We start from the raw sequence: 18,257 nt of genomic DNA on the forward strand, positions 1-18,257 counted from the left end.
ATCAAGTAAATGGGTGCACATTGACAATTAATTATGGCTCAATTGAAAACTCAAGATGCTTCAAATGACAACTTATTGTGACCTACTTAACAAGTTAGGGGGGAACATAAAGTGAAAATTTATATAGGCATAATTGACAGGTAAAGGAGTTGGGATCGATAAAGAAGGGTGTTGAGGGCAAAATGTTCAATTCACAATTTTAATTTCTAACCCGCGAGTCTACTTAAATTTGAGATCAATTTAAACATTTTAGGGAACATTGCAATAATAAAATCTTTGATATGGGACTTGAATATAATTTTCCCTTAGCTATATCATCCAAACATGAGTTAATGTTTATAATTAATAGAAGTACGTCACATATATGGATATAGTAATTGTTCATGGGCTCGAAGAAACGTACATACAATATTAGCTCAAGAGATCTCATTAATGGACCTTATTATTCTTTAATTAAAATGAAGAAAATTGTGAAAAGACTACAACCCTTGACATCATCAAAATTCCAGACATATTAGCTATTAATTTTTTTAATTTCTCCGACAATGTATTTTTTGTTATGTTGACAATTCAATTCTCAGCAGGCAGGGGTTGATGTTGAAGTAGTTGTTTGACTTTTAGAATACATGAAAACATACAACAAAAACAATATATATACACACGCACGTACGATATTAATTTATAATATGATAATATTTTATAATAAGTAAAAAATGAATTTCCTTCTGCCGTCCCCGTTGCTTAATTTTTTAAAATCATTTGTGGGATCATCTTGTTGTTTTATTTACATTATCGTAATGAATGGATATGTATTTGATGGGGTATGATATTTAACTATAATACTTTGACGCGTATTAAATTAATGTCAAACACACATATATATATATATATATGCATGCATATAAACATTGTTCAGTTTTTTTTTTCTTTTGCTCTTTTGGCTCCACTTTGAAATAATATAATTTTTTTCCAAGAATTGGACCATTCAGTTTTTAGTTTTGATTATTTGAAAGTTAACTATATGTTACTTCTCCGGTTCTAAATATAAAACCTATTTACACTACAAAATGGGTCTTATATTTAGGACGGGAGGGAGTATATAATTTTTTTTTATTGAAAAAGGCAGGTAAAACCAGTTTATTTAATACCTCGTACAAACTGCTCAAAATTTCTTTCCTCTATTTAATACAAACTGTCACGCCCCTCTAATTGCATAGGAAAGTAATTTTATTATTTTAATATAAATTAAGACAATATTGACTTCTTAATTACTATTAGAATATTGGTTAATTAATCTTCAATTAGTTTCAGTTTGATCAATCTTGCACGTAACATATTGATATAAAAAAAAAAGCCTCTGACCAAAAATTTTTTGTCAAAAAAGTCTTGCACGTAATAATTTTGCAGCTCAAATTATATGAAAAAGTAAATAATGACGAAATGAATCTTTTTCTATTTCCCCGTGTAACTGTTAGTCTTTATCGCTTTAATGTAGTTATGACATATATATTATGTTTCTTTAACTAGTAGTATTGCAAATCTAATTATTGTAATTAATAAATAATCTTATTGGATAACACGCACGGCTCTATGTTAAAATATCTAGAAATATCATATGGAAATAAATCATGGAAATAAATCACACGTACGTGTTGGCAAAAAAGAAAATCAAATGTATTAATGATGCAACCCCTATACAATATATAAATTCTCCATTTATTATGAAATTATCTTTTATTTTTCTAGAAAGGTGAATTAATTGCATAATGCATTATTTTATTATATGAATAGGGCATACATTAACCAAACTTGTGATTTTGTCAATATTGTATTTCTTGTCAATGCCTGTTATATAAATTAATTACGTCTTTAATATGGAAAATAATTGTTCTTAATGGATTTGGAGAAGTTTGGTAATCTCTAAAAGCACTTAAAAAAAATATTTTCATGCAAATTGAGAGAAAACTCTTTTATTATACTGATTTCGAGCACTTATGGGGGGATGTATGATAGATGAACTAAAAATAGGTTCATATCCCTGAAATATATTATTGGTTAAGCAAAGAGATAAGTGAATTTTAGAGAATCCTGATTCTCAGGCCAAGGTTCTAATAAATCAACAATGAATACTAACAATAATGCAAAGGGTGATAATGAGTAGTGCTCAATCCATCCTATTAAAGTTCTAAACTTGTAAAGTGACATTGTAACTCCCCAACCACCATTACGTGTGTGTATGTGTGTGTGAATAAATAAATTGTGTGTGTGAGAGAGGAAGAGAGAATTTTCACTAATGGGGTAAGTTCTATAAAGAGGGTCTAGCTAGTTACTCATATTTAATACTTAACTGTATTTCAAATAGGTATGTAATAAGAAGATATTTATGGAGATGTTTGGATAGAAATCAAACTATAATTTTAAAAATATTTTTACGGGTTTATGAAGTAAATATGTGAAGAAGTTTGTCTCATTTTACGGAAAAGTGCTTCTTAGAAGCGCTTTTCAGGATTGCCAAACACCCCGATATGCTTAACAAAAAAGAGATAAACTTTTTGCGCAATGAAAAAGGCTTCATGATCTCCACTTATGAATATGAATATGCCAATATGCAAGTATAATCCCTTTAACTATAAATATTTCCATCAAACTGGTGCTGATGTGTTTAGTTTTAGATTGAAAACCATTGAATTGAACAAGCAGTATGAAGGATCTTTTTTTGGTGTAGTTTTTAATTTGAAATCAAATATACCTATAATATCTTTTCACGTAGAGGTGTTTGAATTAGCTTTTTAAAAATAACTTTATGATGTACAAAATAAGTATGTGGGATAAATTTTGTTTTGGTTCGTGTGAAAGTATGTGTAAGATGTCAAAACAAAAACACCTTATCATAATAAATGTTTGACACATAAAAATTATCTTTTTGATAAGACATTGTCTAGCCATATATGAGCTAATTTGAGTTATAGGTCAAAAACTGCTTTTTTAAGTATAACAGTAAAAACATCTAAAACTTACTTATGACTTATGTAGAAGTAGTATTTTGGAATTAAAATTTTTTTTTGCCTTGTTCTTATGTTTATATTGTTATTGTGCTTACATCTACATATTCTTTATACTTTCCAATCAGTTTTTAGTTATTTATAAATTTTTAACATAGTTTCTATAATATTTTTTATTTTTAATATTATCTTTCATTTTATATTTACATAAATTGTGCAGATTGTATCATCCAATTAATTGTGTAATATTATTTGGTTAAAAAATTTTCACATTACTATGATTTCTAATTTAAATATAATTTATTTATTAGATATAATTTCTTCTTATTATAATAAGTTTTTTTTTTTTACCATCAATCCAAATGTACCCATATATATATATATATATATATAGATATTGATGTACAATTGAAAAGACATAAACATAATAATGAGCACTACGTCCATATAATTATCTATCACATAACCCTGCCTCCAAAATAGAAAGCAGTACGTACAGCTAGGGTTTTATTTCATCATAACCTTTGTCAGAATCAGGCACCCATACATGTGCAGAGTGTCCAACCATGTCGCCACCCGGCTGTAAAATGGTGAGGCCCTAACGTACACTGGATTTATTTTTCTTACACATCACATATATATGTTGGAAGAGTCGAAGATTAATTAGGAAAACGTACCATGTTACTTGATAAAGATCGTACAAAGGCCAGTTAAAACGAGCCAAAACCACATTTTGACGAAGTTATTACAAGAGTGTCTTTCTGTTCCAATATTTTTCCAAACATAGAGGTATAGATTCGATGAATCTAATAATGTCTTAAGATTTTTCATCGAAATGATGAGGACTTGCAAGAATATACTCTTGCTAGTGCTTTATGCTTTCACATGTACAAACAACATGTGGGGTCCACCTAGACACAGTCTTGATGGTTAATATATAGTACCTCTGGTTTCTTGACTCGTAATATAAGAATTAGATAATTAATTTTCTGATATTAAAAAAGTTAGTTAAATTAATTATTGATATGGCCAGGCAGCAGTGTAACCAAAAATTAAATATTCCTCTTAAGGTAGGGTTCCCGAATCCATACATGGGCAATGCAATAAAGTAAAGGCGGGTGAGAATAAATATAGGACCGTGAACACATATCATGAGGGATCACGAATCTTTATCATGATGATATATTGAAGTGATGATAGTACATTATTTTTGTGAACGTGGTACTAAGGAATCTATTGTGTCTGCTTTTACGATTAGTAACTATATGCGAGTTCAATTAATTTCATGTATAGTACGACTTCACCTAATTTATTTAGAAAAACTAAATTTTCAGTTACATTATTCATTACAATATCTTCTTGATCTCCATGTTAATTCACTTAGATCGTGTGGAAATATGCGAGAATTAATCCTATGCATGACATTTCATCAATTTCATATCAATCCTAGATACCTAAACTTTGATACTTTTGTAATGTTTCCATTACTCTTCATTTTTTACCTTCAAATAATTTCTAACTTACCTTTAGTTAATTTGTAGCGCGCGCGAACACATATATATTTCGTCTTGTTTTTACTTACCAGGTGAAAACTTGTTGATTTCCATATCTATATCCATAACACAAATTTAGAGAAGTTAACATCTTTTATTGATACGTTAATTAAGATTGTTAAAGAGCATGCATTTATAGATTTCATCCTGTATATATATGCTCCGTCAAATTTTTCAAAGCCAAATCAAGTAGGTAAAGGCTTAAAAATGATATATAATATAGACTATTCCTTATATATGCCACCACGAACCTAGAATCAGAAGCCTGGGGGCCAAGTTTGTAGAAATTAGCTAATAAGTGTCTTTAATTCAATTTTTCTTAAATATTTATTACACTTCATTTATGATAAATTATGTATAGTATATTTAAAAACATAAATAATATGCCAAGTGGAATCATAAATATGATATATTAGTTTCATGAAAAAATGATCAACAATATATATATAAAGTATGTATTTTCTGCACATTTTGCTTATGTATTGTACCATTTCTTTTTGACCAGCTATTAGAATATATCTTCAAACTTTATATATAAGAAGTAAATCAATATATATTTGAAAATATACTATACTTATTTAACATTATATGCAAGTTAAAAAACAAATTATTAACTAAAAAAGAATAATGTTTACTAGTTTTTTTTTTGGGCCAAAAGAAAAACTAATATGTAGTTGTATAATATAACTATACTACCACTACTTTTTTTAATCAATGAAAAGTTATCGTGAATTAATGACAGAAATATTTTAATAAAGAATGAAATATGTATTATTTAAAATTGAATATTTCAAAACAGATACAAAGACATGTGTATTATTTGTGCGTACATTCTTTTTTTTTTGGGGGCGGGGATAAGATGTCAAATTTATTTGTGTGCATTCTTTTTCATTGAGTTTAATTGTTGTAGATGTTTTGTGTGTATGGAAATTAATAGATATATTTGTATTCTTTTTTTAAAATTTGTCGGAGCGGGGACCCCTCAAATTATATGGGGAGGGGGTAAGAAGGTTTGGGGGGCCATGGCTGCCCGAAACCCTCGGGTTTGTCCGCCACTTACTTTCATGAAAGTCTTTAGTCTCATTTTTAAGAATTCTTGAAAGCGTCTCATTTTTAGGAACTCCTCTTGATAATATAAATCATATAAACTTTTTATATATAAAATCAACCTTTATTTAATTATTACTTTTCCATCGATCTTCATACAGGATAAATAGTCTTGATTTGTTGTAAATTGTCATGGCACAAAATTCAAATTGGTTCTCATTCCCTTTTCCTTGCAGCATGAGACTTGCACTTTAGACAATAATTAAGAAAGTAAACCCCAAGGATGTAAAACTTTCAGAGAAATATTTCCATCTTAAAATTAACTTTAATTTAAGAATGCCCAAAACAAGTATATTGAAGACGCGATATCGATATATAGAGAAAGAACAAATATATTTCACTTTACTTTAGCCCATGTATGTATTTGTCCACAATAAAAATGTATGTTTAACAATGATGATTACCAGAAAGAGCTAGTTCTTCATAATAGAGTGACTAAAGACTTAATTTTATATTAGGAGTGATCTCTACATTTAATATGTACTGGACTGTATTTTGGATAAGATTATCTTTGTGCTTAAGAAAAAGTGAGTATAAAAAATTAGGCTAATGATCATGCTATTTATTTTGTATGATAAACCAAAAAAATTAAAAAAAAAATTGAGCAAATCATGAAATCACTAGAATATTAGAATATTTTGTAAGATAATCTGATAAATCATATTTATTGTCTTTTGTTTAAAAGTATCACGTAGTTTCCTTAAAGAAAGTGTGCGCCACGTGGTCCCATGCTGCCTCCACATGTATCGGTCTCCCCATGTGTAGTAAAATTGGTACATTTATGAAAAATTGATTGAGAAGTGATATAATTAATGCAAGGAATATTTATATTATGTGTGTGTGTGTGTATGCTATTTGTCATTTTGTACTCAAAATGCCAATTTTTATGATAATAGGATATGTTAGAGAGAAGCCTACCTCTTCTAAGTTTAGGACACTGTCTTTCCGAACCATACAATTAATTTAATGATGCTTTTGAGGTTCCTTTCACCTCATCGCTGTTTTATTGGACAAAAGATTGAAATGCTCACGAAATCTTTCATTTTGCTTGTCTCCTGTCATTGGGAAATTAATGTTATATACAGGTTGTGTTCTTTTTCTATACGTATCTGAACTAACAAACCTAGTCACGGAAACTAGTTAGTATTATCTCTGATTCTTAATATAAGAGTTATTTGACTAATTTGAGTAGATTAAGAAAATTAGTTAAACTAGTTATTTGTAATAAATAAATACTGTTTTTCTTAAGTATCTATGCTAATCAAGTATATTAGTTAGAACTACTATTATTACAAGAACTATCTTAAAATAAATAAATAAATATAAGAGAAAAAGTGGATGTGGTCTTATATTTAGGACTGAAATAAAAATCAAACGAGCTCTTATATTAAGGATCAGAGGCAGTGTATAATAAGAATATGCCAATTAAAAATGTGTATGTGTGCATTTAATGTCTTCTTCAGAATTTTGTAATAAATTGGGTTTTTTTCCCCAATTATATAGTGATGCATTCAGGAAAAAAAGAGAAAAAAGAAACTAAATAATGCATGCTAAACTCTATGTTTTTGTCAAGGTTGTATTAGTTTAAATTAGTTTATTTTAAATAATTTTACATTATACGAGATAAAATTTTATTTTATAAAGCATGAAAATGATTAGATGTAGTGAAACCAATTGATTACAACATCTCTTTTATTTCTCTAATCCAAAAGAGGGGAAAGATCCCTTGATGCCACAACAGACTTCAAAATACCCATCCGTTCTTAAATACAAACTAAGTTTTATATTTAAGATCGGAAGATTATCATTTGATATGGTAATCTGGTCAAGTAATAAATTTTAGAGTGACTTGGGCTCATTCCTCTAGATGGAGAGTAGGCCCAGACTATTAGGCCCACCTTATAGGCCCAACAATAAAAAGTCCAACCAGGCCCCTATCCAAAATATTATTTGATTAAAGCAAAATTTCTGACACAACAATGAAATCTGATCGGTGGGGCTAAGATGAGCACCAAATATAAGTCTTCATCTTTTATACAAGTTTTATGGCAAATTTCTTTCTAATTTATCAGCATGCCATGCCTAAGAAATTGGCTATATAGTTATATTACTGGAGACACAAATCTGATATGCTCAAAAAAGCAGTACAAAGGTATATCAAACTAATAACAGTATCTCATCGAGTATCTTATATAATGGAGCCACACGTCACATATGTTCCCTTTCATGCATATACGTATATAATCCATGAAAATGGGATTAGTTTTGGTGAATATGTGCGTCACTTGCTTTCTACTTGGAGAACCTGAGAATGTCACGGGTAGTGTCACAACCAGAAAGGTAATGAACAGCTGGGAATTGCTGGTGGGTCGAAGAAGCCACAACACCAGAATGATCATTTGAAGAAGGAATGAATCTGTGGTGGTGTGAAGCAAGAAGCTTGTCCAAGAAAGACCAGTGATCATCATTATAGTTACTGAGATTAAGATTGAGTCCGCAGCCGCCATTATTACTGCCACTTGTAAGCTTCAACAAGTTGTGAGAGCATTCGACTACTTCGTCCATGGCGTTGGGTAATACTGCAGATTCAGGACTGAACAATTGGGGTAGGTGGATTGATCCATCAAGGCTATAGTTATGATGATCATATAGTGCTTGCATGTGATGATGGTGACGGTGATGGTAGTGCTGTCTTGGGTCTAATACCTGCTGGTTTGATCCGCTTCTTGTTCTCATTTGAGTAGCTAAGTACTCTTCCTCTTCCTTTTCTGGTTGCAGGTAGCCTCTGTTGAGATTCTTCTTCGTGAAAACCCTACACACTACCCATCCATCTTCCTGCACTCAAAATATCAAAAAAATAGACTGCCTTCATGAGCATAGAACATTTTGATGACGCACAGATGCAATCTAAAGTGATAATCAAGCCTCGGATGGAGACTCAGTAAAATGTTATTGACTGACATGTGGCCTATTAGCTCAGTTGGTTAGAGCGTCGTGCTAATAACGCGAAGGTCGCAGGTTCGAGACCTGCATGGGCCATATGTTTTACTTTTTATGCTAATTTTTGACATTTTCAGACAAATAATGTACCTGAACGTGGAGGTCATCTTCGTCAAGGCGATACTCGTGCATGATCCAATCAGTCTTTTGGCCGTGAGGAGCACGACCAGTGTAGAAGACGAGGGTTTTTCTGAGGCCAATCCTCTTGGAATTAGTGAGATAAATGGCTTTATCCCTTCCTGTGGCTTTCCAAAACCCAGCAGTGGTTGCCCTATTTGTTCTTGTTCCTGTTGGGTACTTCTTGTCCTTGTGGCTGAAGAAATACCACTCGTTCTGTGGCCCTGATCCAATCCTACACTTTTCTGCAATATTATGTTATTCCACAACCCCAAGTCAACATCACAATATTATTGCATGCTTGCACTTCACTGAATCTAACTGAAATCTGTAAATTTTTTGTTACCTTTGAGGTCCCAGGGCTCAAGTTTGTTAAGATCAACTTCTCTGATGACGTCGAGGTCAATGGCTTCATAAGAGACCTTCTTCCTGAGGTAATAGTAAAGAAGTTCTTCCTCAGTTGGGTGAAACCGGAAACCCGGAGGAACTGTCACTTGTCCACCTCCTGGCATATCCTCCAATATGTATATTTCTCTCTTCTTTCTCTTAATTATACCTGACCAACACAAAATATGTAAATCCAATCTTGGTTACGTATTTCCATAGAAGATGAAATAACCCTTTCGACGTAGTATCATACGAAGTCTGAGAAATAATTACATTATTTACAACTTATGAATAGTATGCTAAGCTTCAGTTTTGTCCATCTCTCTCCCCATTGACTCTTTAATTTTCTTCTTTATTTTAAGCATTTTCATGCTTTACGAGATAAAACTACTCTCATATATTTACTCATCATAAAATCACTTAAAATAAGCTAAATCAAACGAGTCGGTTTGGTGCATTTAGTTGTTAAATTCAGAGAGTTCATTTACAGCAGTGAGAGTAGTTGAATTTTATGTTCCATAGATTATAATATAGTAGTTTAATGCATGCATGCGAGTGGCTCAATGCAACGAAACTGATGAAACATGGTTATATATATAATCAGGGGCTGAAATTTTTCCATGCACAGCATCATAATATTCAAAAATGAAGGCTAAGGTTTGGTGATTTCGAGGCTATTCTAATTTCTCCATATTCACACTGGAAGCAGAGATCAGAGGCGCTTTAATTATATATGACTAAGAAAGAAGAGAAGGAATTAAGGAATAAACGAAATTTTATTGGAAATATTATATATTAACTCCAAATTAAACTAAACCAATTAGGCACACCTGACTAAACATGTATATGGAACCGATCGAATTCAAAGATCTGCTGAAAATATTAAACAAAGTACAGTTGACTACATAGAAATGACTCGTTCAAAAAATGGGAGCTAACTAGTAAGCCCTGGAATTATCCCTGAAAAAAGGAGCTAAGGTGGTTGGGATAACCTTTCTCGTTAATTACTTGATCAATTTCAAAATCCTACTTGAAAGTTCTTTATTAGGTTGGAATTAATCTTTATTCTCCTTCATATCTATATACAAACCTGCATGCGCCATATGTTATGCATCAATTTCTTGAGAATTAATATAAACTGGCTTAGTGGAGACCAGAACTATTGACAGCAGCAACAACATATCAGAAAAATCTCACAACCCTTCAAAATCAGACAAAAATGAAAAGAATATGTGCCTCATGACGGTGGATTTGCTTGAAAAAATGACTGCATATATCATTCATTTATATTCTGATATTTTCCAAAGGAAATTTTGGAAAGAAATCAAAATATATGTATGTATATATAAGAGAAATCAAATGAAGAGTCCATGATCTCCATGTAACTTTTAGATGATTCTGTTTACTTGTAGATCATAACACTGATCCACGCATTATGAAAGGAAACAAACACGTTTCTGCTGCTTTATTTTCTTTTGGAACTTTCGGATTAATCAGATATATCTGTCTGAAATTCAGTCTAAACAAGAGCTAAAAGCTAGAAATTCGGAAGAATCATGAAAATACCTCCAGAGACAAAAAGACAAAAACGAAAGAATTAAAGTGAAAATACCTCCAGAGGCAAAGAGACATGAACAAAAAGGCCATAAGAACAAACAGTAGGAACAATCGGATAGTCTAAAAAGTAGCTAAAGAACACAGGCCTTGATGTAGTGATAATAAGCAAGTGAATATCCCACCAGGACAAAAGAAACCAGACAAATTAAGAGTTACGTACCTTATTAGCTACCTAGGTTTTGCCCAGTTCCTTCGCTTGAAGGGCACGGACGTGGGTTCTTAAGAGAGAGAGAGAGAGATAGAGTTTTGTGTGGTCTTCTGTGCAATATATGCTAGCTAGCTTCACTCACAAGTTTATCACAACCAAGAAATGGCACGGAAATATATAGAAAACTGTTTTCAATTAATTAATACTATTCATGATGTGATTATAACATTATTGTATTGCAGAAAGCTGATATGGTTGAAGAAGAGTAACACAAGTTAAGGAAGGACTTTTAGGCTATATCTAGCTGTTTGATATGCTCGTATCAGACAGATCAGTATTAGTTAATTGATGGGTTTTAATCTATAAAAACTAATAAATGTAATCAATCAAAATCATTTCATGAGAAATGCTGCATATCATACCAAAAAAGTTATAATTAATGTATATAAGCAGGAGTTACATGCATGTTTTAAAATCGATTTTTAGATCATTAAGTTTTTAAAACTATATATCGTCTTTTCATACCTTATTGAATATAAGTCAATAACATTATTGCAATAATATCAAGAAATCTTTGGTAATTGTCGGTTGAATGGGAGACCTAGCTCCTAAAAATTGCCTTGGATGAAGAAAAGTTGCTAACTGTCAATTACAATCCATATAAATATATATATATATATATATATATATATGTGAAAATGTGGGGTTTAGTTTTCTTCATTTACAATATAAATTGTATCTGTCTCTTAAGTAGTCTTAGTCAAATATAACTATAGAGCCATGTTGAGCCGATTTCATTGCATTAGTTCAATATGCTTTATCATTAGTATTATTTTAATCAAGATCTTTCCAACTGGAACCAGTTTATATGCCACTTGAAAGAGATTTTCAAATGAAAGTATTATACTTATCTATTTTGAATCACTTGAGCGTGTGTAAGACGAGCGATATTTGCGTCGTCATATTCATTCTGACCCATCTATAATTTACTTTAATATTAATTAATCATATTATTATTGCTTTAATTATTTTGATTTTGTGAAAGGTATTATCGTCAAACTCGGAAGAGGATGAAGATCCAGCGGCTAACCTTGAATCACGTTCATATGTAAAAGTGGAGAATTTGCATCAAATTCAGTGCAAAAGGGTCAAACCTTCGGGTTATATATATATATATATATATATATATGCATATACACACATAGTACATACTATATATACTGATAATTCAGTATGAACTTAGTCAGGCATTATGAATTAATTAATCACCGATTTAATTCTTTCGGTTCATTGGGATGCAGCTATGTTTCCCTTTGGATGACGCAGCATGATTATGGATCCAAGGCAATATTAAACGATTTACAGGAAAAAAAAGTGAATAAAGTTAAGGGAGTGAAAATTTTTTTAGCATCAGATTGATAATATTGATCGAACAAATCGAAGCACAAATTAGTTCTAATTAAACTAAAGACATGTAGCAGGTTAATAATTGGGTAAAATTAGTTAAAGTAATAAAAATAATTTTTTTAAAATATACGCTTATTTATAGAAAGGGTGAATGAGAGACCTTATAATTTTTCTTTATGAGCCTAACTACATATATCAACATAATTTATGTAGTTTATATTTCATGGTGGAAAGTGTAGCAACCTTCATTTTTGTTTGTTACTTAAGACCGAGTTTGTTTGGTAGTACTTGAGACATGGAAGATGTTAATATGTGCTTTGACCATTCTTTTTCTCAATCTGTTCTGATCGTAATATTACATTTGTCATAGTTTCTGGCAGCATTTTAGAATTAAGACTTTATAAGTTTAACTACCATAAACTGTACCCTCACGTGATCGAACTGATTATGGTGTTATATCCGAAATTATGCAGAAATTGGTGAAAGCCAACAAAAATATTTGGCTGTATTATCTATGTTTTTATCCTCCAAAATTTCATCTATTCTTAAAATAATCACATATATGAGCAATTTATTTACACTGCTAATATATATTATGTCTTAAAATTTGAATACATCCAATTATTACAGCTTATCTGGCCGATTAGCAGTAACGTGATTCATGCGTATATACTTTTATTGGCCATGAATCAACTTCTCTCCTCTTATTAAAGTGTGTATTTTTTGCGGTCCAAATCACCATTAAGTTGCATGTTTAACATTAATTTGTGTTACTCAGACTTACGTAGCTTCTTACACCCAAGAAGTCAATTTATATGCCCAAAGTTATGTTCAGAACTGGCTTTTGGTGAAAATGACTTTAAAGTTGAAGTAATTTTTTTGGTCTTTTGGCTTTTTGACTTCCAGACTTTCAAAGATTTCAACATTTTAAAATTTTTTTTATCAAATTGATTTTTTTCATAATAATCCAACTATAAATTATGTTATACTACTTGACTTTTATTTCAATTTTAGTTTGAAAATTTAATCGGAATAAGAGTTGTTTTTGCAAACTTTAATTCAAACAAGTTCTTGCATAAAAGGATAAGCTGACTCCTAATTTATTGTTTTGTCGACTGATATATTTTTGGGAATTATACACCTTAAACATAAGTAAGGTTAAAAAGTTAGTAAATTCTAATATTACGTTAATAAAGTTTAAAATTTTCTTGGTTCTTGTAAACTATGTTGAATATGCACTATACAACGGATCATGGAATATTAATTTTGTAATCACGGAAGATTTAAATGGAAATAAGGAAATAGTAACACGGACAGAAGGTAGTGAGAAAGCAATAATATATGATAGTCCCTAAAATCCGTGGGTGATGCAAAACAGACTACACAAATCAAGGTATGGGTTAGATAAATCCCAATACATTATAATATATATAATAATAATACAAAATCCCTTCGGATCTAGCTTTCTTCAACCCACTTTTAATTTCTTTTATTAAATTTTGTTATTCCAAGGTAGCAAGCAGGTCAAACACGTTGCTGTGCTGATGAATGGAAGAAAACCAAGTTATGCTTCTCTTATAATTTCTGTCATTAATTATATAGTAACACTGTGATTTTCTATGCAACCATTTAATTTGATGCTTAATTTAATTTATTTGCAACATGCATATATGAATGGTGCAGACTACAGCTAGTTGCTGGTAGCAGTGCCGTCACCTTTACGAACACTCGATGATATTAATGATGTTTCTGGCTTTACTAATCATAATATCAGAATCTTATTAGCACACTCTCTCTCTCTCTGGAGTTTAAGATTCCATTAACTCAAGACAGCATCATTAGGCAAAGTGTTGCATGATCCTAGTGGTCAGAGAAACTGATGAGAACTTGATTTTCTGGTCTCGATCAACTGGAGTTTCAACAATCATATTCTCATTATTCAATGTAAAATATTACCTCCGGTTGTTAATAAAAAAAACCGGATAAGTCGTTAGATTTGGTTCTAAATATAAAATCTCAATTTATTTTGTTTTTATTTTGTCAAAATAACCTTGTTGATTATAGAGGATTCATCAAAGGGTATTCTTCCAATGCACATAATTAAATAGAAGGAATTTAAGGACATCAACACATATTGGTGATAATATCCAACTCAACTAATTTTTTAATAGTTTAAATTAGTTATCGAATTCTTATATTAAGGACCGAAGGTAATATATTACTATAACACATTATTTTTGTATAAAACCTTAATTTGTTTTTTCTTAAATTAGCACATATTTCTAACAAATAATTACTTTTTTAATTTTTTAAATTTTATATAAATTAATTGTATAACTCCTATATTAAAAATTGGGGGTATTCAAAAAAATGTCAAGCCCGGAGTCTACAAGAACAGAAACCAAATTCCAAACTGGGCCGGTAACCCCGAGTGCGTACTTACTCAAATCTCCAATGATATGTAGCGTTGCTCCTGGCCATTTGTTTTCGGTCAACGATCCAGGCCATTTTTAATTGTTTCATTTCACGTTTTAAAAAAAAATCACAGAAGGTCCTGCATCAATTAAAAAAAAAATCAAAGAAAATCCCAGACATTGAAAAGCCCAGTCCATAGAGAGAGCCCATCGGGCCTCATACTCGACGTATAACATTTTTTCATCAGCCTTTGAAGAATGAGGATCCATCTCCTAAGCTAGCCAAGGTTAGGGTTGTGTTTGGATGAACTAAACCGTGATTGGAAAAGTGATTCTGGAGAATAGATTCTGTGGAAAATAAATTCTGTGAAGAATAGATTCTTGAGAAAAAAATGATTCTGAGAGTGAGAGTGTTTTGGATAGTTATTACCGAAGCATTTTTTACATGTGGAAATTACCAAAAAGGGTATAAGTTAATATGATAATTATATAAGGGATAGATTTTATGTATATTTTGATTTGAAGAAATAAAATTGTTAATGAAATTTTTTACTACAAATTAATAATATATAAGATAATATAATTAATACATAATTAATATGTGTACATATATTTATAAAACATAATATTAAATATGTTTATAGAAAAATGATTTTTTATAATAGAAAAAATTAATTTTCTTAAAGATTTAAACGTGAAATCCCATAACATTTTTTCAAACTACTTTTTGTAATAACATACTACATGTATAATAACCTCTGATGTTTAATACAATTAATTAATTAATTGCACCACACAATATATATCATAAAATATAAGAGTGAAAATATTTTTAGAGAAGATGAATTATTTTGTTGCAAACAGAAAGTCATGTATTTTTTATGAAGATTATAAACATAAAAGGGATGATATTATTTGATAAAATAGAAATAAACACGTCTCTTAAAACAATTTATTAATTATTAAAGTAAGTAATAATTAGCTTGAGAATATAAGGTATAATATTAATAAAAGAAATATAAATAAAGAAGTGTCATAATCATTAAGATGATGCATCGATACAAAGCATTGTAATAGGTTTTGTTTTTAACTACATATTACATTTATGATAAAAGGGAAATAAATAAGACATGACTACTATCCTCGTATTGAATTAACAAGTTCATCTCTTTTGCTGTCACGAACCTGAGCATGTAAGATGAAGATTGAATTGATGAATGTATACGTGAAAATCTAACCCCATCATCATCATCTTCTGTATAAGTACCTTCTTCTAACTGAACAAATCCAGGATCAGTAATAGATGTCGTTCTATAAAATTATGTAGCCATCGTGCACAAACGATTTTAAATGTGTTTCATAATCATAGGATGGCATGTTTTGTAAGATTGCGAACTTTTTTTTTTCCAAAATCCGAAAGTCTTTTCAATGTACTCCTTAACTTGAATGGAAAATATTAAAGATCTCAAAGTCATTTTCAAACCCAGATGTCCTTTGAAAATCAGGCAGATGGTAACGCTCCCGTCTGTGATGGGGCCGAGAATCCATTCGGTGTGGGTATCCAGCATCCAAATAATATTTTCCTATATAAAAAATGAAATTATTGAAATTATTGTTTCTATTATTAAGCTAAATATAAAAAAAAAGGTAGGAAATAAAAAAAACCTTCAGGTGGATGGGAAAAGTTCATTGAGGAGTTGTGAGGGCATGATTAAATATCCGAGCATCATGTGTGCTACCTTCCATCGACCAAGGAAAAGTAAAAACATGTCCCAATCACAAACCGCCATGACATTTTGTGACACTGTTCCTTTCCTAGAGATAAATTTAGCTTGATCTGTTGCACTGACAACGCAGGAAACATGTGTGCCATCAATTGCTCCAATAGCATGTTTAAAAAAAGACCAGTATTTACCAAACCGAATTTTTGTATGAACATACCGGAATGTTGGATCTTTTGGTTTGATATTAGACATAGCAAGTCTACAGCATGCCATTAGGACATTATGAAAATGTCTGCTAATTGTCTCCCCTGAATGTTGAAATCTTTCTTGTTGCATTCTGCTACTAAGCGCATGGCCAACGGTATGTAAAAACATTGCAATTGATTCACGTAACCCTATATTTTTAGTTTCTTTTAGACCATGTTGTTGCAATTGTTCCACCAGACTTAAGAACACATCCCGTTCCATCCTAAACATGTTATAGCAATGACTGGGGTTGTCATGTAAAACATCTCTTACCCATAAGCAACCTGTATAAGCACTTGTATGCCGAGGCTCCTTACATAAGTTCAAAGTAGCGTATGCACCGGCCAATGCTGCAACTTTGTTAACCCTTTTTTTTCGTCCCTTAGCATGCTCTTCTACATGTTTAATTTCATCATCCATATTCGTTTATCCTGTGCACTACACATAAAGTTTAGAATTCTATGTAGAAATTACGAAACATTTATAAAAGTTACAGAGTTGTCTGATTCATATAACAATCCATAGTCACATAAAACGATACACATATGAAACTGTCTAATATAATAAAAAGTCATAAATCCCTAGTGTAAAACTCCAAAATAGGCAGAAGTTGTTCCTTCTGATCCTTCAGAGCTGCATACATTCCCGTGCCTCCGGCCATTCCATAAGGAGTTGTGTGCACCGTCTAAAGAAATTAGGGATCACTGACAACTTCAGGAACGTTTTGAGGTGAGATAGGACTCCTCTAATTGAAATCTCATAAGCACGCACTTCTTTTTCCACCTTCTAGCTTCCACTCATGAAATGACCTCATTTTCACGCTCGGCCTCAGAAATATTTGTTTCAGCAATCTTGCTAAGTGCATCCGCTATTTTCATAGAGGGAGATGTGCGTTTCTCTTGACTTCACTCTTCTTCTGACCCCCAGTGAGCTACTAGGTCGACTCCTACCTATGCTTGTACCACCACCACTGTTATCCTGCCTCAATTCAGTGTTTGCCTCCACTACCTCCACTATTATCATTGAAGTTCACTGTGTTAAATTCCCACTATACCAGTTGGTGCACTAAAATTTCATCACTATCTCGGACCTCTTTCCAAATCTTCATCGGTGTTCTTCATTGGAAGTGTCATGGAAGAAGGTGCCCATGCTTGTGATCCATTGCAGCCACACTCCCGAATAGTTGAGTTAATTGATCCCTAAATTGAAGTCCTTTTTCTCTAAATTTTTCATAGTTTGGAACTTCCTGCACATTAGACACCAATAATATCATAAATATTCAAAAAATAGTAAATATGCACAAAAACATTAACAGGCAAAGAAAATGTAAGATCAAAAGTTCAAAAATTACCTTATTTTCCTCTCCACCAATCATCAGTTGCACTAACAGTATTCCTTTCAGTATCCCATCCCAATCCTGTCTCGCGAAGCAGCCTATCCCATGTCTGCCACTCCTTTTGTAGGGAATCATATTTATTTTAAACTGAAATTTTTCATACACTCTCCCAGTTTTGGCAATAAACTTATCACCAAGA

The 18,257-nt window shown here is 31.3% G+C and overlaps 1 protein-coding gene and 1 non-coding gene across 2 annotated transcripts; one reads left to right on the forward strand and one right to left on the reverse strand.

Annotated features, from left to right (window-relative positions):
- Positions 1–7,667: 7,667 nt before the first annotated feature.
- Positions 7,668–11,010, reverse strand: LOC114730464 (NAC domain-containing protein 76-like). The gene is made up of 4 exons (XM_028917549.1): positions 10,944–11,010; positions 9,126–9,335; positions 8,753–9,024; positions 7,668–8,497 (listed from the first exon to the last, which is right to left on the reverse strand). Exons 2-4 carry the CDS (start codon positions 9,289–9,291, stop codon positions 7,955–7,957), a joined length of 981 nt encoding a protein of 326 aa, XP_028773382.1. The 5' UTR covers positions 9,292–9,335; positions 10,944–11,010; the 3' UTR covers positions 7,668–7,954.
- TRNAI-AAU (transfer RNA isoleucine (anticodon AAU)) lies at positions 8,628–8,701 on the forward strand. Its single transcript has one exon. It is a non-coding gene; the product is annotated as a tRNA-Ile (tRNA).
- Positions 11,011–18,257: the final 7,247 nt, after the last annotated feature.

This window comes from Neltuma alba, unplaced genomic scaffold, assembly GCF_004799145.2.
Source record: "Neltuma alba isolate B1F8T4 unplaced genomic scaffold, ASM479914v2 tig00012733_pilon, whole genome shotgun sequence".
Taxonomy (NCBI): Eukaryota; Viridiplantae; Streptophyta; class Magnoliopsida; order Fabales; family Fabaceae; genus Neltuma; species Neltuma alba.